Here is a 23098-nt window from a genome sequence, read left to right on the forward strand (position 1 = left end):
ACATTTATTTCATGCAAGAACCTGCTGTCATATAATTTTTACCTTCATCTGGAAGATAATTCTATGTTCAACATGTTTCCCTCAAGACTTTCTTGTACATTTCAAACTTCTTCCTCATCTCTTTTCCCACCGGAGTGGTTTATGAGGCATGTGAAAAATTATGACACCAAATGACACTAAATTTGTGTGTCACTGCAGTGGTGTTCTGTGAAAACATTTTCACTGAAAATTTTATGCAAAAGGTTTGAATATTTCAATTCACCAGTCAAAAACAATGAGCCGGGCCCAGATTGGCCATCTAGAGATTCGAGAGATCCTGGTAGTCTGGCGTATCTTGCAACTGATATGGCCTGCTTATTTTTGCTTTTTACCACCTACAATGCCACCAAGTGGGTGGCAAATCCTGCAGTTCAAGACATTTTGGTGCATATAGTCAAACACAATTGGGGTAGAAATCATGAACCTCCTAGTGTTGCAACACTTTTTGTCATCATCAAGCAGAAAGCAATGTAGATGCACTGAGGAACGGACAAGAAGAGGGAAAGTGGAGCAGAGAGGGAAAGGTCACAAAAAAGAAAATCCTTCTAAGTGGATGCTGCAAAATGCAGGTCAGTCTGATCTGCAAACAGAAAGCTAAAATGTTCTATTGAAGCTGTATTAACTGCAATATCACTAGCAATTTAACCACATGAGAAAGATATGGAGGTAGGAGTGGTTGGAGTAGATAAATTAGATTTTCTCTCAGACTCTCAGTGACCGTTTCTCAGGGCTGTTTTCCTACTAGTCGCAGAGGTGCTCACGTTACAAGATTCAGCAATGAGAATATATCAAACATGTTTGAAAGTATCGGCGCACAAGCCATTGTTCTGTCCATGGATTGCCCTAATCTTTGACTGTTATGTTGCTTTGCAACCAAAACATATTGTTAACAGGCAGAAGAATTATTTATTGAATACTTGATTTTATCATATTATTTTTGTCCCCATTTTATAAAAGCAATAAGCCACTTAAGGGTGTTTGTTACTGTGATTTTTATCATGGATAAGAGGGTTTTAGGTACTTTGTGTTTCATCATGCCTAAGCACACCATTACCCTTGATAAAATCAGTGTAACACACACCTTCGATTGGCTCATTGCTTTAATATTAAACTGTAGAGCTGAACATATTTTCATTACAATTTGTTTTGAAATTCACTGGATATTTTTCAAGATGAAGCCTTTTTATTAGCAGTAATTGTTGACACATCCTCATATAGCTTAAGGCTATCTAGCTACCAGCTGTAACTTGTATCTGAAAATTGAAAGAAGTAACCAACATTAATAGTCAGTGGTTAATTAGTAGTTAGCTAGCTGTGACAGAAGGAAGGCTTTCACTTCACAATCAGCCATAACATTGAGTGACATTACAGGTACAGGGCAGACAGAAAGAAAACAAGAAGAACTCGATCCCAATGGTGTCAACAGGGATGCTTCTGCCACCAATTCTCGTCCTTTCAGACATTCCACTTTGCTGTGATCTTGACCCTGTTTGGATCAATTCCAATATCTAATCAGTCTATCTGCTTGTTACAATGATAATTCCATATAAATCCTACAAACATTCAACCACTTTTTCTTGAGATATTGTGCTAATGAGAATCACAGACAGATGGAGCATGGTGGTGTTGTGGCTTCTGTAAAATGCAGTACTGATGTCATGGGGATATCATGAGGAGCTGAGACCAATTTTAAAAGTATAGAATAGTAGTTCCTATTAGGAATGCATACAAAAGGAAAAAAGGTATTATTTTTCCAACATTTGTTTTATTGTTGTTACAAGTAATGCAACCAAGACGGCTTGTATCAATGGACTAACAGGTCTATTAAATTAAAAAAACTTATAAGTTTCATTTTTGGTGCCTACATCATCTTATATGAGAATAGCAAATGATTTAAAGAGGATTACTTTGTGTTTTTTTTTTTGTGTGAAACTAAGTGCAATAGCACCATCATAAGAAAATTATTATTATTATTATTATTATTATTATTATCAATGAGACTTCTGGAGATAATGTATTGGGCAACCCTAATAGTTTAACTGTCAAGCTATTGATAGATATTAAATTTTAGCTCTCCTATCTGAAATCACCACCAGCCACCACTGAAAGCTTTTCTCATGCTTTTGCTCTGAGATACTTACCAGCCTAATTAGAAGGAACCAAATTCTGAAACTGGCTAAAACTGTGCATTCTGAGATATTTTTCTGCTCATCATGGTCATAAAGAGTGGTTATTTGAGTTAGTGTATTCTTCCTGTCAGCTTGAACCAGTCTGGCCACCCTCCTCTGATCTCTATCTCATTTCTAACTCATCGCTAACAACTCACTGTTAACTGGGTGAGTTTTTTGTTGTTTTCACACCATTCTGTGTAAACTCTAGAGTTTCTGAAATACTCAAACCAGCCTGTTTGGCAACAACAACAATGCCGTGGTCATAGTCACTGAGAACAGTTTTTTCCCTATTCTGGTGTTTGATGTGAATATTAACTGAAGCTATTGAACTCTGTCTGCATGATTTTATTCATAACACTGCTGACTAATGATTACACATTTGCGTGAATGAGCAAATGTATAGGGGTTCCTAATAAATTGATCAGTGAGTGCGCATTACAGTAGGTGGTCAGTAGTCTCAAAATTACTTGTGGGTGCATGGGGCAGCCTGTGTAGGTGTAAAACTCCCAGCCTGAATATTTTGTCCGTCTGGCCCCTACAGATAACGCTGGAAATGCCAAGAGACATTTAACAGGCCAATAACAGATGGTAATATTGTAGACCATCCCACAAAAACTCAGCTTGACAGCTAAGCAAATCATTTAATAAGAACAATCTTCTTCTCCCGACTTCTCCAAAAAGATCAGACAACTAGACTTGGAGTAAAGGCTATATCTTTTCATTATCATGAATTGAAATAATACCAGATGTATAATACAGTTGAACTGAATTTTGATTAATAATTTAATTAGTAATTTAATCTAATTAATAATGGCATAATATAATTGTCTTACATACAACTTACAGTTATGACTTTCTGAAACAAACATTAGACATATTAGTAATTAGTGGGAGAATGGAATTAAATGGCAGTACTTTTGATTCAATAGCTTGTAAAATGTCTGGGTTTTTTGGTCATCTTTCTTCACTTATCTAATAGTAGATATTTAATAGTAAAGTTAACAATTCAACAACTAAAATTTTCTTTTGTGGTATCTTGGAAGAACTACAATTTTACTCAAATTTGTTATTTTCTGAGGTACTCAGGCATTCTGAGGCATGCAGATCTATGTTATACAGTATCATTATACACTCTAAGAGCATCATCATGCTTTAGATGTAAAAATATCCAAACAGACGATACACATTATTGATTAAATATCTGCATTATAATTAATATTTATTTCTCTTCCTTCTGCAGCAAAGCTGTAAAACACAATGGAAAATAGATCAAGTGTTACCACATTTATTCTGGATGGCTACTTTGTAATGGACCAGCAGAAGCTTTTGTTCTTTGTTATTTTTCTCCTACTCTATATTGCAATTTTTATACTGAACTCACTTCTTATTGCAATTATCTATTTTGAAAGAACATTGCATAATCCAATGTATATCTTTGTGTGCAATCTGTCATGTAATGGCATCTTTGGTAGCACAAGTTTGATTCCTCATCTGTTATTTAATCTCACTACTGAAGTGCATAAGATATCTTTAACAAATTGTCTCATACAAATCTTCTGTTTACACACTTATAATATTACTGAACTAACTATATTGGCCTTTATGAGTTATGACCGTTACGTTGCAATTTGTTACCCACTTCACTATCATGATATGATGTCAACAAAAAAGCTTCAGGTATTTATATTTGTTGCATGGGCTTATCCATTTGCTAGTTTTCTGATATATGAGTCGTTCACAATACGCTTAACCTTTTGCAGAGAAATTATAGATAAGACTCACTGTGTAAATTTTGAACTCATAAAACAATCTTGCACAGACATCACTGTCCATAGCATAATTGGACTTGGCCTAATGGCTATTTACGTGATTCCACAGGTTTTAATGATTTTATTTTCTTATGCACAGATTTTGCGTGTGTGCATGTATTCTTCTAAAGAATGTCAAACCAAAGCCATCCAAACATGTACACCTCACCTTCTTGCTGTTTTAAATCATTTTGTTGGAATCTTTTTTGAAATAATACAAAGTCGGCTAAATTCAAGGTATTTGCCATATGAGTTCCGGACTTTCATGTCTTTATATTTTATGATAGTTCCTCCTCTGTTCAATCCAGTTATCTATGGGATGAGTGGTCAGGTTATAAATAAGCATCTTCAGAAATTGTTCTGTGTTAAAAACATGGCTTTAAAAAATTAAGACAGAGTGAAAAAGTTCCCAGACACTGTCATTGCCTCTGTTTTGTCTTCTATTTTTCAGTGTGGTCGTTAAGGCCCAATTTTGTTTCTCCCACTATTTATCAATAGGAATCCAACTAAAAATGTCTTTAATTGAATTAATTTGTTTTGTCTTTTTTGATTATCTAATTAAGATGCTTCTTCTAATCTTAACCTTTCAGGCCTTTTTAACATGCTGTTTTATATTTCAATATAACATCAAGACATACTCAAACATATAATTACATATATGGGATATCTTTTTGACAGTGCCCTCATCCACAGGGCACAAGGTCTGATTGAATGGGTTGATGAGGATGAAAATGATGTACATCATATTTTATGGCCTTCACAACATGCACTGAAGCTGTTCTGGTGACTTTTAGTGGCCCAGCACCTTTTTAAGACACTATGATTTCGTTTCTGTTAATGTGTCATCCATCATCTGTCTGTACCTATATCTGCATGCAGGGAGTAATGTTTAATGTCAACAGTACAATAACAAAGAGAAGATTGTGAGTAGCAAATGTTAGTACAATTGCACTGCTCGTGTTTTGAACAAACACACAGAACTACACTATATGGCCAAAGGTTTGTGGACACCTGACCATCGCACGCTTATCTGTTCTTGAACATCCCATTCCAAAACTATGGGCATTAATATGGACTTGGTCCCCCCTTTGCTGCTATAACAGCCTCCCCTCTTTTAGAAAGATTCTCCACTAGATTTTGTAATGTAGCTATAGGGATTTGTGTCCATTCAGCCACAGAAGTGTTACTGAGGAAAGGTTCTGATGTTGGGGCAAGAAGGCATGGAATGCAGCTGGAGTTCCAGTTCATCCCAAAAGTGTTCAGTGGAGTTGAGGTTAGGGCTCTGTAAAGGCTACTCATGTTCTTATGCACCGACCTAGGCAAACCATGTCTTTATGGAGCTTGCTTTGTGCACAGGGACATTGTCTTGCTGGAGCTAAGCTCTTTAGTTCCAGTTAAGAGAAATCATAATGCTATAGCATACAAACACATTCTAGACAATTGTGTGCTTCCATCTTTGTGGCAGTTTTGGGAAGGCCCACATATAGGTATGATAGTCAGCTGTCCACATACTTTTGTCCACATGGTATATCAAGAAATGCAGTGTCAGTCTGATTGATAAACAATAGCATTGTTGTAGTACTAAAACTATTAACAAAGTAACTGATGGTTGAGTTGTTGTTTTTTTTGTGTGTGTGTTCAGACAAAATAATTCCAACTGTGCCAGACATAATGATGGTTTCGTGATAAGATGGGTGTTGGCACCCATTACCTTACAGCTGGAGATTGGCTGATGGTGCAGGAGGTGGGGCATTTAAACCCTAAGATGCAGACGTTGGGGTTTGCTCCATGGAAGTTCCGTCTTGTTTGTTCCTATTCACCAGTGCCAGCATTTTCTTTGTTGTTTGCTGCATGCTCAGGGTGAATTGGAAAGTGTACCTGCATTCATTTGTAGGCGAATGATTGTTTCCAGCAACAAGTAGTTTAGTAGTAGACACAGACCCACAGCCAGAGAAAACTGAAAAGAAAACAAAAAAATATGGATGAAAGATGAATTTTTCCTGTTCAATAAGAGAAAACAACATCAAAAATCTTCACTGTTTTTTGAGTCTGTTGATGGTTCCCACAGGCTTGGTCTCTAAAATGGACAGGTGAGATAGAAGAAGGCAGGAAAGGACAGGAAGGGCAGGAAAGGACAGGAAGGACCTGGGTATGATTAAGGGAAGGAGATTGGCTCAACTGACAAGTGGATCAAGTCCACGAATAGGCCCTGCTGCCATTTGGCTTAACTACAAGTATAGGTTTGTTTACAGTTGGTGTAAAACTATATACAGGAAATAAACCTAAAGTGAAAGAGAGTTGTCTCTGGTTTAATTTGAAACTTGTAGTAAGGGAAGTGTCTCCTATTGTGGAGCCTTAGCTGAGTCATTCCTATCCAAGTGAAACTTGCCAAGCAAGGACACCCCTCCTCTGGCCACCCTCCATTCACACTACCTGTGAGGACCAAGACCCACTATGTACCGCGTTCAGTTGTATCCAACACCACAAGACTTTTAGCACAAAAGGACAGCACTCAAAATAGAGCACTCAGCACCCCCTTCTCAGAGGTGGTGTGCTGACCTGGCAAATTGGAGTGTCCAATTGTTGACGTCTACAAGTGGTGCCGATACGCTGGCCCGGTGGCAGTGGTGAGCATTCCCACCTCCCAGCAGGTGTCATGAGTGACTCAGAGTTAGAAGAAATGATCACTTCAGGACACACAAGTTAGGACACATAGGTGTCAAAATGCCTTAAAGGTGCAATAAAGATTGGTTGACATTAAATTGATATGGATGTATCTACACTCCAGAGCATTTCCAGTTAAATTTAACAGCTTTATTAAATTTAAATTCCACACAATAAGCAATTGTGCGTAAGTATATTCCTTCTAGAGGAATGAGGGGAAAATAGCAAGAAGGGAGAAGAGTAAATAGAACAGGAAAGTGAGAGAGATGTATGAGGGTTAATCACTTTGCCATTGCCCAAAACACTAGCTGTATTCAATTGCTGCAAGCCAAAACATGCTAATCGCTAACTGTTAACCTTCAAGGTTAATGGTTTTAGCATAGACTTCAATGTACACACTACTGCTTCGGGTTAGCTTAACTACTCCTGAGATTTTGTTTACAATATGGCATCAGCAGACTGCGCAAGCGCAGTTAAGAAGTGCCCTGAAAAAGTCCCCTAGGACATCCGTACCTGATCATAGCTATGGCAAACAACACAAACAGTAGTTCGTTAACACAATGCTTAATGCACACAGTTTAAGAAATGTTGGTGCATTTCAACACTACACAAATAACAAACACCACTTCTAGCTGCTTTAAGGCATGGCACTTAAAATCTCAATTCGTTCAGAATGAGATAAAACTTATCTAAGCTACAGGTACACTGCAACTAATACAACAATTTACTGTGATCTCAGTGAATCTTACATTTCTGTGCCAGCTTCTCTGGACACGCAAACACAACAGTTTCTTCACTGCTAGTTACACAAATTTACTCTAACTTTACTTGATCACATTTTACAAAAGATTTCACATTCAAAACAAACTTGGACACTGACACAGTGTTACACTGAGACACATATCTTTCAAAACTACTCTGCAAGCAGACACAAAAGGACAAGCATAAGTGTAAACTCTAGAGTTTCTGAAATACTCAAACCAGCCTGTTTGGCAACAACAACAATGCCGTGGTCATAGTCACTGAGAACAGTTTTTTCCCTATTCTGGTGTTCGATGTGAATATTAACTGAAGCTATTGAACTCTGTCTGCATGATTTTATTCATAACACTGCTGACTAATGATTACACATTTGCGTGAATGAGCAAATGTATAGGGGTTCCTAATAAATTGATCAGTGAGTGCGCATTACAGTAGGTGGTCAGTAGTCTCAAAATTACTTGTGGGTGCATGGGGCAGCCTGTGTAGGTGTAAAACTCCCAGCCTGAATATTTTGTCCGTCTGGCCCCTACAGATAACACTGGAAATGCCAAGAGATTTAACAGGCCAATAACAGATGGTAATATTGTAGACCATCCCATTTTTCTGAGCCACAAAAACTCAGCTTGACAGCTAAGCAAATCATTTAATAAGAACAATCTTCTTCTCCCGACTTCTCCAAAAAGATCAGACAACTAGACTTGGAGTAAAGGCTATATCTTTTCATTATCATGAATTGAAATAATACCAGATGTATAATACAGCTGAACTGAATTTTGATTAATAATTTAATTAGTAATTTAATCTAATTAATAATGGCATAATATAATTGTCTTACATACAACTTACAGTTATGACTTTCTGAAACAAATATTAGACATATTAGTAATTAGTGGGAGAATGGAATTAAATGGCAGTACTTTTGATTCAATAGCTTGTAAAATGTCTGGGTTTTTTGGTCATCTTTCTTCACTTATCTAATTGTAGATATTTAATAGTAAAGTTAACAATTCAACAACTAAAATTTTCTTTTGTGGTATCTTGGAAGAACTACAATGTTACTCAAATTTGTTATTTTCTGAGGTACTCAGGCATTCTGAGGCATGTAGATCTATGTTATACAGTATCATTATACACTCTAAGAGCATCATCATGCTTTAGATGTAAAAATATCCAAACAGACGATACACATTATTGATTAAATATCTGCATTATAATTAATATTTATTTCTCTTCCTTCTGCAGCAAAGCTGTAAAACACAATGGAAAATAGATCAAGTGTTACCACATTCATTCTGGATGGCTACTTTGTAATGGACCAGCAGAAGCTTTTGTTCTTTTTTATTTTTCTCCTACTCTATATTGCAATTTTTACACTGAACTCACTTCTTATTGCAATTATCTATTTTGAAAGAACATTGCATAATCCAATGTATATTTTTGTGTGCAATCTGTCATGTAATGGCATCTTTGGTAGCACAAGTTTGATTCCTCATCTGTTATTTAATCTCACTACTGAAGTGCATAAGATATCTTTAACAAATTGTCTCATACAAATCTTCTGTTTACACACTTATAATATTATTGAACTAACTATATTGGCCTTTATGAGTTATGACCGTTATGTTGCAATTTGTTACCCACTTCACTATCATGATATGATGTCAACAAAAAAGCTTCAGGTATTTATATTTGTTGCATGGGCTTATCCATTTGCTAGTTTTCTGATATATGAGTCGTTCACAATACGCTTAACCTTTTGCAGAGAAATTATAGATAAGACTCACTGTGTAAATTTTGAACTCATAAAACAATCTTGCACAGACATCACTGTCCATAGCATAATTGGACTTGGCCTAATGGCTGTTTACATGATTCCACAGGTTTTAATGATTTTATTTTCTTATGCACAGATTTTGTATGTTTGCATATATTCTTCTAAAGAATGTCAAACCAAAGCCATCCAAACATGTACACCTCACCTTCTTGCTGTTTTAAATTATTTTGTTGGAATCTTTTTTGAAATAATACAAAGTCGGCTAAATTCAAGGTATTTGCCATATGAGTTCCGGACTTTCATGTCTTTATATTTTATGATAGTTCCTCCTCTGTTCAATCCAGTTATCTATGGGATGAGTGGTCAGGTTATAAATAAGCATCTTCAGAAATTGTTCTGTGTTAAAAGCATGGCTTTAAAAAATTAAGACAGAGTGAAAAAGTTCCCAGACACTGTCATTGCCTCTGTTTTGTCTTCTATTTTTCAGTGTGGTCGTTAAGGCCCAATTTTGTTTCTCCCACTATTTATCAATAGGAATCCAACTAAAAATGTCTTTAATTGAATTAATTTGCTTTGTCTTTTTTGATTATCTAATTAAGATGCTTCTTCTAATCTTAACCTTTCAGGCCTTTTTAACATGCTGCTACTGGTTTGTGAAATACCTCAGATGCACTTGATCATCTGCTGAAGTTTTTGGTTTAATTGAGCTCTTGCAGATTTAAATGTATCTAAATGTTGTTGGACTTTAACACAGTAATCCTGACCAGATCTGTCTGTTTTGCAACACAAATTTCTGCAAAATTAACTGACTTTTTTTTTTTCTTTTGATAGATTTAACTGTTCTTTGTGTATCTTGATATACTGAATAAGAAGAATGCTTTTATTTTGTCAACATTAATTTTATGTGCTTACATATAGCACTGAGTAACTATTAACTCAGTGTTACAGTCTTGTGACCTGTATAACAAAAGAGCTTGTAATTGAAATTGTGCATTTTTACCTGTTACTTCAAAAAAGATTTTTATTGCTGTAGTTCCAGGATCATCAAACAGTGGCCCATACATAATTTTTCCATTTATATTAAACTTATGTAGAATCTGTAAAAGAAAAAAATAGTACTTTCAATATAACATCAAGACATACTCAAACATATAATTACATATATGGGATATCTTTTTGACAGTGCCCTCATCCACAGGGCACAAGGTCTGATTGAATGGGTTGATGAGGATGAAAATGATGTACATCATATTTTATGGCCTTCACAACATGCACTGAAGCTGTTCTGGTGACTTTTAGTGGCCCAGCACCTTTTTAAGACACTATGATTTCGTTTCTCTTAATGTGTCATCCATCATCTGTCTGTACCTATATCTGCATGCAGGGAGTGGTGTTTAATGTCAACAGTACAATAACAAAGAGAAGATTGTGAGTAGCAAATGTTAGTACAATTGCACTGCTCGTGTTTTGAACAAACACACAGAACTACACTATATGGCCAAAGGTTTGTGGACACCTGACCATCGCACGCTTATCTGTTCTTGAACATCCCATTCCAAAACTATGGGCATTAATATGGACTTGGTCCCCCCTTTGCTGCTATAACAGCCTCCCCTCTTTTAGAAAGATTCTCCACTAGATTTTGTAATGTAGCTATAGGGATTTGTGTCCATTCAGCCACAGAAGTGTTACTGAGGAAAGGTTCTGATGTTGGGGCAAGAAGGCATGGAATGCAGCTGGAGTTCCAGTTCATCCCAAAAGTGTTCAGTGGAGTTGAGGTTAGGGCTCTGTTAAGGCTACTCATGTTCTTATGCACCGACCTAGGCAAACCATGTCTTTATGGAGCTTGCTTTGTGCACAGGGACATTGTCTTGCTGGAGCTAAGCTCTTTAGTTCCAGTTAAGAGAAATCATAATGCTATAGCATACAAACACATTCTAGACAATTGTGTGCTTCCATCTTTGTGGCAGTTTTGGGAAGGCCCACATATAGGTATGATAGTCAGCTGTCCACATACTTTTGTCCACATGGTATATCAAGAAATGCAGTGTCAGTCTGATTGATAAACAATAGCATTGTTGTAGTACTAAAACTATTAACAAAGTAACTGATGGTTGAGTTGTTGTTTTTTTTGTGTGTGTTAAGACAAAATAATTCCAACTGTGCCAGACATAATGATGGTTTCGTGATAAGATGGGTGTTGGCACCCATTACCTTACAGCTGGAGATTGGCTGATGGTGCAGGAGGTGGGGCATTTAAACCCTAAGATGCAGACGTTGGGGTTTGCTCCATGGAAGTTCCGTCTTGTTTGTTCCCATTCACCAGTGCCAGCATTTTCTTTGTTGTTTGCTGCATGCTCAGGGTGAATTGGAAAGTGTACCTGCATTCATTTGTAGGCGAATGATTGTTTCCAGCAACAAGTAGTTTAGTAGTAGACACAGACCCACAGCCAGAGAAAACTGAAAAGAAAACAAAAAAAATATGGATGAAAGATGAATTTTTCCTGTTCAATAAGAGAAAACAACATCAAAAATCTTCACTGTTTTTTGAGTCTGTTGATGGTTCCCACAGGCTTGGTCTCTAAAATGGACAGGTGAGATAGAAGAAGGCAGGAAAGGACAGGAAGGACCTGGGTATGATTAAGGGAAGGAGATTGGCTCAACTGACAAGTGGATCAAGTCCACGAATAGGCCCTGCTGCCATTTGGCTTAACTACAAGTATAGATTTGTTTACAGTTGATGTAAAACTATATACAGGAAATAAACCTCAAGTGAAAGAAATTTGAAACTTGTAGTAAGGGAAGTGTCTCCTATTGTGGAGCCTTAGATGAGTCATTCCTATCCAAGTGAAACTTGCCAAGCAAGGACACCCCTCCTCTGGCCACCCTCCATTCACACTACCTGTGAGGACCAAGACCCACTGTGTACCGTGTTCAGTTGTATCCAACACCACAAGACTTTTAGCACAAAAGGACAGCACTCAAAATAGAGCACTCAGCACCCCCTTCTCAGAGGTGGTGTGCTGACCTGGCAAATTGGAGTGTCCAATTGTTGACGTCTACAAGTGGTGCCGATACGCTGGCCCGGTGGCAGTGGTGAGCATTCCCACCTCCCAGCAGGTGTCATGAGTGACTCAGAGTTAGAAGAAATGATCACTTCAGGACACACAAGTTAGGACACATAGGTGTCAAAATGCCTTAAAGGTGCAATAAAGATTGGTTGACATTAAATTGATATGGATGTATCTACACTCCAGAGCATTTCCAGTTAAATTTAACAGCTTTATTAAATTTAAATTCCACACAATAAGTAATTGTGTGTAAGTATATTCCTTCTAGAGGAATGAGGGGAAAATAGCAAGAAGGGAGAAGAGTAAACAGAACAGGAAAGTGAGAGAGATGTATGAGGGTTAATCACTTTGCCATTGCCCAAAACACTAGCTGTATTCAATTGCTGCAAGCCAAAACATGCTAATCGCTAACTGTTAACCTTCAAGGCTAATGGTTTTAGCATAGACTTCAATGTACACACTACTGCTTCGGGTTAGCTTAACTACTCCTGAGATTTTGTTTACAATATGGCATCAGCAGACTGCGCAAGCGCAGTTAAGAAGTGCCCTGAAAAAGTCCCCTAGGACATCCGTACCTGATCATAGCTATGGCAAACAACACAAACAGTAGTTCGTTAACACAATGCTTAATGCACACAGTTTAAGAAATGTTGGTGCATTTCAACACTACACAAATAACAAACACCACTTCTAGCTGCTTTAAGGCATGGCACTTAAAATCTCAATTCGTTCAGAATGAGATAAAACTTATCTAAGCTACAGGTACACTGCAACTAATACAACAATTTACTGTGATCTCAGTGAATCTTACATTTCTGTGCCAGCTTCTCTGGACACGCAAACACAACAGTTTCTTCACTGCTAGTTACACAAATTTACTCTAACTTTACTTGATCACATTTTACAAAAGATTTCACATTCAAAACAAACTTGGACACTGACACAGTGTTACACTGAGACACATATCTTTCAAAACTACTCTGCAAGCAGACACAAAAGGACAAGCATAAGTGTAAACTCTAGAGTTTCTGAAATACTCAAACCAGCCCGTCTGGCAACAACAAAAATGCCGTGGTCATAGTCACTGAGAACAGTTTTTTTTTTTTTCCCCTATTCTGGTGTTCGATGTGAATATTAACTGAAGCTATTGAACTCTGTCTGCATGATTTTATTCATAACACTGCTGACTAATGATTACACATTTGCGTGAATGAGCAAATGTATAGGGGTTCCTAATAAATTGATCAGTGAGTGCGCATTACAGTAGGTGGTCAGTAGTCTCAAAATTACTTGTGGGTGCATGGGGCAGCCTGTGTAGGTGTAAAACTCCCAGCCTGAATATTTTGTCCGTCTGGCCCCTACAGATAACACTGGAAATGCCAAGAGATTTAACAGGCCAATAACAGATGGTAATATTGTAGACCATCCCATTTTTCTGAGCCACAAAAACTCAGCTTGACAGCTAAGCAAATCATTTAATAAGAACAATCTTCTTCTCCCGACTTCTCCAAAAAGATCAGACAACTAGACTTGGAGTAAAGGCTATATCTTTTCATTATCATGAATTGAAATAATACCAGATGTATAATACAGCTGAACTGAATTTTGATTAATAATTTAATTAGTAATTTAATCTAATTAATAATGGCATAATATAATTGTCTTACATACAACTTACAGTTATGACTTTCTGAAACAAATATTAGACATATTAGTAATTAGTGGGAGAATGGAATTAAATGGCAGTACTTTTGATTCAATAGCTTGTAAAATGTCTGGGTTTTTTGGTCATCTTTCTTCACTTATCTAATTGTAGATATTTAATAGTAAAGTTAACAGTTCAACAACTAAAATTTTTGTGGTATCTTGGAAGAACTACAATGTTACTCAAATTTGTTATTTTCTGAGGTACTCAGGCATTCTGAGGCATGTAGATCTATGTTATACAGTATCATTATACACTCTAAGAGCATCATCATGCTTTAGATGTAAAAATATCCAAACAGACGATACACATTATTGATTAAATATCTGCATTATAATTAACATTTATTTCTCTTCCTTCTGCAGCAAAGCTGTAAAACACAATGGAAAATAGATCAAGTGTTACCACATTTATTCTGGATGGCTACTTTGTAATGGACCAGCAGAAGCTTTTGTTCTTTTTTATTTTTCTCCTACTCTATATTGCAATTTTTACACTGAACTCACTTCTTATTGCAATTATCTATTTTGAAAGAACATTGCATAATCCAATGTATATTTTTGTGTGCAATCTGTCATGTAATGGCATCTTTGGTAGCACAAGTTTGATTCCTCATCTGTTATTTAATCTCACTACTGAAGTGCATAAGATATCTTTAACAAATTGTCTCATACAAATCTTCTGTTTACACACTTATAATATTATTGAACTAACTATATTGGCCTTTATGAGTTATGACCGTTATGTTGCAATTTGTTACCCACTTCACTATCATGATATGATGTCAACAAAAAAGCTTCAGGTATTTATATTTGTTGCATGGGCTTATCCATTTGCTAGTTTTCTGATATATGAGTCGTTCACAATACGCTTAACCTTTTGCAGAGAAATTATAGATAAGACTCACTGTGTAAATTTTGAACTCATAAAACAATCTTGCACAGACATCACTGTCCATAGCATAATTGGACTTGGCCTAATGGCTGTTTACATGATTCCACAGGTTTTAATGATTTTATTTTCTTATGCACAGATTTTGTATGTTTGCATATATTCTTCTAAAGAATGTCAAACCAAAGCCATCCAAACATGTACACCTCACCTTCTTGCTGTTTTAAATTATTTTGTTGGAATCTTTTTTGAAATAATACAAAGTCGGCTAAATTCAAGGTATTTGCCATATGAGTTCCGGACTTTCATGTCTTTATATTTTATGATAGTTCCTCCTCTGTTCAATCCAGTTATCTATGGGATGAGTGGTCAGGTTATAAATAAGCATCTTCAGAAATTGTTCTGTGTTAAAAGCATGGCTTTAAAAAATTAAGACAGAGTGAAAAAGTTCCCAGACACTGTCATTGCCTCTGTTTTGTCTTCTATTTTTCAGTGTGGTCGTTAAGGCCCAATTTTGTTTCTCCCACTATTTATCAATAGGAATCCAACTAAAAATGTCTTTAATTGAATTAATTTGCTTTGTCTTTTTTGATTATCTAATTAAGATGCTTCTTCTAATCTTAACCTTTCAGGCCTTTTTAACATGCTGCTACTGGTTTGTGAAATACCTCAGATGCACTTGATCATCTGCTGAAGTTTTTGGTTTAATTGAGCTCTTGCAGATTTAAATGTATCTAAATGTTGTTGGACTTTAACACAGTAATCCTGACCAGATCTGTCTGTTTTGCAACACAAATTTCTGCAAAATTAACTGACTTTTTTTTTTTCTTTTGATAGATTTAACTGTTCTTTGTGTATCTTGATATACTGAATAAGAAGAATGCTTTTATTTTGTCAACATTAATTTTATGTGCTTACATATAGCACTGAGTAACTATTAACTCAGTGTTACAGTCTTGTGACCTGTATAACAAAAGAGCTTGTAATTGAAATTGTGCATTTTTACCTGTTACTTCAAAAAAGATTTTTATTGCTGTAGTTCCAGGATCATCAAACAGTGGCCCATACATAATTTTTCCATTTATATTAAACTTATGTAGAATCTGTAAAAGAAAAAAATAGTACTTTCAATATAACATCAAGACATACTCAAACATATAATTACATATATGGGATATCTTTTTGACAGTGCCCTCATCCACAGGGCACAAGGTCTGATTGAATGGGTTGATGAGGATGAAAATGATGTACATCATATTTTATGGCCTTTACAACATGCACTGAAGCTGTTCTGGTGACTTTTAGTGGCCCAGCACCTTTTTAAGACACTATGATTTCGTTTCTCTTAATGTGTCATCCATCATCTGTCTGTACCTATATCTGCATGCAGGGAGTGGTGTTTAATGTCAACAGTACAATAACAAAGAGAAGATTGTGAGTAGCAAATGTTAGTACAATTGCACTGCTCGTGTTTTGAACAAACACACAGAACTACACTATATGGCCAAAGGTTTGTGGACACCTGACCATCGCACGCTTATCTGTTCTTGAACATCCCATTCCAAAACTATGGGCATTAATATGGACTTGGTCCCCCCTTTGCTGCTATAACAGCCTCCCCTCTTTTAGAAAGATTCTCCACTAGATTTTGTAATGTAGCTATAGGGATTTGTGTCCATTCAGCCACAGAAGTGTTACTGAGGAAAGGTTCTGATGTTGGGGCAAGAAGGCATGGAATGCAGCTGGAGTTCCAGTTCATCCCAAAAGTGTTCAGTGGAGTTGAGGTTAGGGCTCTGTTAAGGCTACTCATGTTCTTATGCACCGACCTAGGCAAACCATGTCTTTATGGAGCTTGCTTTGTGCACAGGGACATTGTCTTGCTGGAGCTAAGCTCTTTAGTTCCAGTTAAGAGAAATCATAATGCTATAGCATACAAACACATTCTAGACAATTGTGTGCTTCCATCTTTGTGGCAGTTTTGGGAAGGCCCACATATAGGTATGATAGTCAGCTGTCCACATACTTTTGTCCACATGGTATATCAAGAAATGCAGTGTCAGTCTGATTGATAAACAATAGCATTGTTGTAGTACTAAAACTATTAACAAAGTAACTGATGGTTGAGTTGTTGTTTTTTTTTGTGTGTGTTCAGACAAAATAATTCCAACTGTGCCAGACATAATGATGGTTTCGTGATAAGATGGGTGTTGGCACCCATTACCTTACAGCTGGAGATTGGCTGATGGTGCGGGAGGTGGGGCATTTAAACCCTAAGATGCAGACGTTGGGGTTTGCTCCATGGAAGTTCCGTCTTGTTTGTTCCCATTCACCAGTGCCAGCATTTTCTTTGTTGTTTGCTGCATGCTCAGGGTGAATTGGAAAGTGTACCTGCATTCATTTGTAGGCGAATGATTGTTTCCAGCAACAAGTAGTTTAGTAGTAGACACAGACCCACAGCCAGAGAAAACTGAAAAGAAAACAAAAAAAATATGGATGAAAGATGAATTTTTCCTGTTCAATAAGAGAAAACAACATCAAAAATCTTCACTGTTTTTTGAGTCTGTTGATGGTTCCCACAGGCTTGGTCTCTAAAATGGACAGGTGAGATAGAAGAAGGCAGGAAAGGACAGGAAGGGCAGGAAAGGACAGGAAGGACCTGGGTATGATTAAGGGAAGGAGATTGGCTCAACTGACAAGTGGATCAAGTCCACGAATAGGCCCTGCTGCCATTTGGCTTAACTACAAGTATAGGTTTGTTTACAGTTGGTGTAAAACTATATACAGGAAATAAACCTAAAGTGAAAGAGAGTTGTCTCTGGTTTAATTTGAAACTTGTAGTAAGGGATGTGTCTCCTATTGTGGAGCCTTAGCTGAGTCATTCCTATCCAAGTGAAACTTGCCAAGCAAGGACACCCCTCCTCTGGCCACCCTCCATTCACACTACCTGTGAGGACCAAGACCCACTATGTACCGCGTTCAGTTGTATCCAACACCACAAGACTTTTAGCACAAAAGGACAGCACTCAAAATAGAGCACTCAGCACCCCCTTCTCAGAGGTGGTGTGCTGACCTGGCAAATTGGAGTGTCCAATTGTTGACGTCTACAAGTGGTGCCGATACGCTGGCCCGGTGGCAGTGGTGAGCATTCCCACCTCCCAGCAGGTGTCATGAGTGACTCAGAGTTAGAAGAAATGATCACTTCAGGACACACAAGTTAGGACACATAGGTGTCAAAATGCCTTAAAGGTGCAATAAAGATTGGTTGACATTAAATTGATATGGATGTATCTACACTAATGTAATGTAGCTATAGGGATTTGTGTCCATTCAGCCACAGAAGTGTTACTGTGGGAAGGTTCTGATGTTGGGGCAAGAAGGCATGGAATGCAGCTGGAGTTCCAGTTCATCCCAAAAGTGTTCAGTGTAGTTGAGGTTAGGGCTCTGTAAAGGCTACTCAGACACAAAAGGACAAGAATAAGTTCTCTACGCTAATGGTTAACCCAGGGATAGTGTAGTTGAATTGACAATGGAACACACACCGGCAGTTAATCTAGCTTTAACATAAGGCCTTTTAAGAAGAAATTGAGAAACCCGCTCAACACTATCTTTACCATACTGTGAGGAGATTTCTTTGTCCTGACAGGGGCACTTTTAATTACTGCAGTTTAACTTTGACTGATATTCCTCAGTCGGAAGATGGAGTCAGGTAGCTATTTGAATAACAATAGAACACATAATGGATCAATCTAGCTATAACATAGGGCCTTCTAGGAAGAAACTGAGCAACACGCTCAACTCTATCCTTACAGCATTGAGAGGAGATTTCTTCATTCTAACAGGGGTTAGATTCAAGGAACTTGACATATGATTTCTGGACATTCATGTCTTTATATTTTCTGATACTTCCTCCTTCGTTCAATCCAGTTATTAACGGGATAAGTGGACAAGTTATAAAGAAGCATATTTGGCAGGCTTTCCACTGTAAAAAGGTGAAAGCATTTAAGTAATATTTTGCATATTACTTATTTCCAATATATCTAAGATATCTGTTAGTAGCTTTGAACGAAGATTGTAATAAAGATTGTTTAATGGATGAATAAGTTTGAGGATATTTTGCTATACAAGTGGCCTTAAAATCCAGAAGATACAACATGGCCTATCTCACAGGTTGTCAAACTTGTGTTCAAAGTGCACAATTAAAAACTGATAAGTTAAGCACTAGCTGTGGGTGTAACATTTCCCTCTCAAAGAGAGCCACTAAACACCATGGTTACATACATAACCTAGAGATGTTCCCCTTCAGGAACTTGAGCTGCGTCGAAATGCTTTGGGAACGAGAATACCCACTGCGCCATACGAGCAAGTCCCTGTCTGAGCGTATCTGGCGAGCACATCAAGACGAGAGAACTTGGGACCCTGGGGTAGATGTCAGGTCCAAATTGTAAAAACGGACAAATGTGTGCGGAGAAGACCAGCCTGCCTCAGCACAAATGTCCCGAAGGGCCACACCTACTGACGAGGCCTTGGAGGCCACCATAACCCTAGTCGAGTGCGCTCTGACCCCCATGGGGGACTGGAGGCCAGAGGACTCGTAGGCCAGTGTGATGGTCTCGACCACCCACCTACTCATGGTTTGCTTGGTCGCTGGAACCCCTTTCTTAGGCGGACCGAAGCAAACGAACAACTGATCTGCCTTACGCCACTGGGCAGCCCTGTGGATGTAAGCGTCCATTGCTCGCACTGGACAAAGCAGATTGAGTCTTCCCTGGCCTCCTTCCTGGAAGGGAGGAGGACAAAAGGCTTGCAGTACCACGGGGCCTGGCGAAGAAGTGGGCACTTTAGGGACATACCCGGGTCTCGGGTAAAGGGACTCCCTAACCATGCCCGGGGCAAACTCCAGGCAAGACACAGTTGACTGGGTCAGAGCCATCGAGGAGGGACACATAGTCCGAGAACCATACTCAGGCCAGCCAGAAAGGGGTTACTAGCAGAAGCCGGACCCTGTCCCAGCGTACTCTCTCCAGAACTCCCGGGAGCGAAGAGATAACCAGAGCGGACAGTGTGTCGTTTCCTGCAGCGCAAATAGATCCACTTCCACCTGGCTGAACTCCCTCCAGAGGAGCTCTACCACCTCGGGGTGAAGCCTCCATGATGTCTCGACAGGATGTCTGCTCCCTGATTGAGGTGCCCAGGGATGTAGACTGCTCTGAGCGAGAGGAACTTTCCCTGAGCGCACAAGAGGATCTGGTGTTCCAGCCTGTATAGGGGGCGCAAGCGCAGACCCCCCTGTCGGTTGATGTAGGAGACCACTGATGTGAGAGTCGCTTTGATACGAGCAGGAGACAACTGTGCTTGCATCATTGTCGAATCCCACACCACGCCCAGATAAGTGGTCCTCTGTAGTGGAGAAAGCACACTTTTCTTGGCGTTTAGCCGTAACCCCAGCTCTTTCATATGCGCGAGGATGACATCCCAATGACGCGCCGCCATCTGCTCTGATTGAGCTAGATAAACCAATCAGCCAATAATCTATGTAATTCAGTATGCGGATGCACTGGAGTCGCAATGGAGCCAGGGCAGCATGCACACTCAGTGAAAGTGCGGGGTGAGAGTGACAGGCTGAACGGAAGAAGCCGATACTGGTATGCTTCTCCCCCTAGAACTTCCTGTGTTGATGAAGGATGGATACGTGGAAGTATGCGTCCTTGAGATCTATCGTAAGAAACCAGTCCCCAGACCTGATCTGAGACACGATCTGTTTGACAGTGAGCATCTTGAACCGAAACCGTTTGATAGCGCGGTTCAGTAGACGCAGATCCATGATCAGACGCAACCCCCCATCCTTCTTCGGAACGATGAAGTAGCGGCTGTAGAACCCGGACTCTCTCGAGAGAGGAGGAACACGTTCTATGGCCTCCTTCCTCAAGAGAGTGTCTACTTCCTGTTCCAATACCAGAGCCTGCTTGGGGCCCACTAGTGTGGGAACGACCCCGTTGAAGCGAGGCAGACGAGAACCAAACTGGATTCCGTAACCTCCTTCTACAGTCTGCAGGACCCATTGTGAGACATTTGGCAGAAGTTTCCATGCTGCCAGAAAGTTTACTAAGGGAACCAGCCTCTGGTGCAGCTAGAGGAGCCACTTCGGTGCCCTGAAGTGGATGACCGGCAGGGAATGACCAACCTGACTGCTCTAGCGGCCTCACTTGAGGGAACAAGCTTACCCGTGCCATACCATTGCCAGGCGCAGTCAGGAATTCCGCTCATTGAAGCCCACTGAGCCCTGAAGCACCAGGAGTGGCAGGGGACGGCCTAAGGACGCCAGCCCCTCGGAACTGGCATCTGCTAGAGATTTTAATTCAGTGTCCTGAAATGGATAACTGGCAGGAAGCAACCGACTTGACTGCTCAAGCGCCCTCACTTGAGGGAACGAGCTTTCCTGTGCCGTACTGCCGCTGGGCGGAAGTCGGGAATTCCGCTTGTTGGAGCCCACTGAGCCCTGAAGCACCGAGGGTGGCAGGGGTGTCAGCCGGCCTAAGGACGCCAGCCCCTCGGGACTGGCGTCCGCTAGAGATTCTAATTCAGTGTCCTGAAATGGATGACTGGCAGGAAGCGACCGATTTATCCACTCTAGTGCCCTCACTTGAGGGAACGAGCTTTTTCATGTGCCATACCGTTGCCGAGCGGCAGCTGGGAAATTAGCCTGTTGGAGCTCACTGAACTCTGAAGCACCAGGGGTGGCAGTGGTGTCAGTGCAGCTCTGGCGTCAGGACCGCTTGGCCGAGGTCCTCTTAGCCAGAATAACGGTCTGCAGATCCGTTTCCCACTTAGAAGACCCCGACCGAGAGCGCCGCCCTGACCCCTGCTCTTTCTGCGGGGGGGTACGGGTCACGACACTCTGTTTCTGGGCCTGGCAATATAAGGAGCTAGACAGCCGGGGCTGCTCCCGCTCAGCAGCCCCAAAGACCTGGGAACAGCGAGGGAGGAAGCGCTGGAATGCCGCCACCTGCTGCTTCGACGACAGCATCGACTGCGCCGCCGAAGAGGCCAGAAGATGATAGCGGGGCATACAGCAGGAAGAATCTGTCCGTACCTTTAAGCTCAGACAGATTCAACCACAGGTGCCGCTCCGTGGCCACCAAAGCCGCCATTGAATGGCCAATGGCTCTGGCCGTTTCTTTGGTGGCCCGGAGCAACAGATCCGTGGCCCGACATAGTTCAGCAACCACGCCAGATTCCTCGTCATCCAGGTCTTTTAGCAGATCGGCCTGGTACGCCTGCAACAGCGCCATGGTGTGCAGACACGCACCGGCCTGACCTGCCGACGTATAAGCTTTCCCAACCAAGCTGGATGTCAGTCTCACCGGCCTGGTGGGAAGCTTTGGGGCCTTCAGGGACGATGCTGAAGACGGAGAGAGATAGCTCGCGAGCATCTGCTCCACCGCCACCATCACCCCGTATCCGTTCTCATTCGGCCCCGTGATGTTTGAGTAATTTGAAACAGTAGGGCTGAAGAGTCAGAAAGAGTATGGTTTCTCCCACGATCTCGACACCTCAGCATGGAGATCAGGGAAAAACGGAAGGCCCCGTCGTGAAGGCTGCGATTTAGCTCCCAGGAAGCGCTCGTTCAGCTTGCTTTTAGGACGAGCTTCCCTCTTCTCGGCCGGCCAATCGATGTTGAGCTTGGCTACGGCACGAGTCACAACCTCCATGAGCTCCTCATACGCGAGGGACTGTGGTGGAGAGCCCACAGTCTCCTCAGTTTCGACGCTCATCACGTCAACCTCCTCGGAGGAAGACAGATGAAATGCCTGGCTCTCTCTCCGGGGGGAAGAAACCGCGGAGCAGGCTCCTGATCCCTGAGAGAGAGCCATGGATCCAGCAGGTGAGGACCGAGAAAAGGACAAGCCCGTGTCGGATACCTCCGCTAAATCCACTTGCGATCCCCAGGATAACAGTCTCCGCTGTGCCTTGGCAACAGCGGGACCGGACCCAGCAGGATCACGAACCTGGCCGCTTTCATCAAAGACGGCCAGGCGGGAGCGGAGCACACAGAGCAGAAGAAGCTCACAATCATGGTAGTTAGCCCCCCGAGAGCTAACCGTGCATGCTCTGCTCCCAAACAGACGACGCACAAATCGTGTGTATCCCCACCCGGGATCTGAAACGCCGTCCGCTCGCCACAGACTTTGATTTGCGCTTTGACATTGTTTTTG

At 40.3% G+C, this 23098-nt stretch overlaps 3 protein-coding genes across 3 annotated transcripts; all 3 read left to right on the forward strand.

Moving 5' to 3' along the window:
- The first annotated feature begins 3111 nt into the window (after window positions 1-3111).
- Window positions 3112-4711, forward strand: LOC128320493 (olfactory receptor 142-like). Its single transcript, XM_053240367.1, has one exon. The coding sequence runs from the start codon at window positions 3468-3470 to the stop codon at window positions 4407-4409; it is 942 nt and encodes a 313-aa protein (XP_053096342.1). The 5' UTR covers window positions 3112-3467; the 3' UTR covers window positions 4410-4711.
- Window positions 4712-8692: 3981 nt separating this feature from the next.
- Window positions 8693-9986, forward strand: LOC113541444 (olfactory receptor 142-like). Its single transcript, XM_053240374.1, has one exon. It carries the CDS (start codon window positions 8704-8706, stop codon window positions 9643-9645), a length of 942 nt encoding a protein of 313 aa, XP_053096349.1. The 5' UTR covers window positions 8693-8703; the 3' UTR covers window positions 9646-9986.
- Window positions 9987-14376: 4390 nt separating this feature from the next.
- On the forward strand, window positions 14377-15659 carry LOC128320513 (olfactory receptor 142-like). Its single transcript, XM_053240407.1, has one exon. It carries the CDS (start codon window positions 14377-14379, stop codon window positions 15316-15318), a length of 942 nt encoding a protein of 313 aa, XP_053096382.1. The 3' UTR covers window positions 15319-15659.
- The last annotated feature ends 7439 nt before the right edge of the window (window positions 15660-23098 follow it).

This window comes from Pangasianodon hypophthalmus, chromosome 15, assembly GCF_027358585.1.
Source record: "Pangasianodon hypophthalmus isolate fPanHyp1 chromosome 15, fPanHyp1.pri, whole genome shotgun sequence".
In the NCBI taxonomy this organism is placed as follows: Eukaryota; Metazoa; Chordata; class Actinopteri; order Siluriformes; family Pangasiidae; genus Pangasianodon; species Pangasianodon hypophthalmus.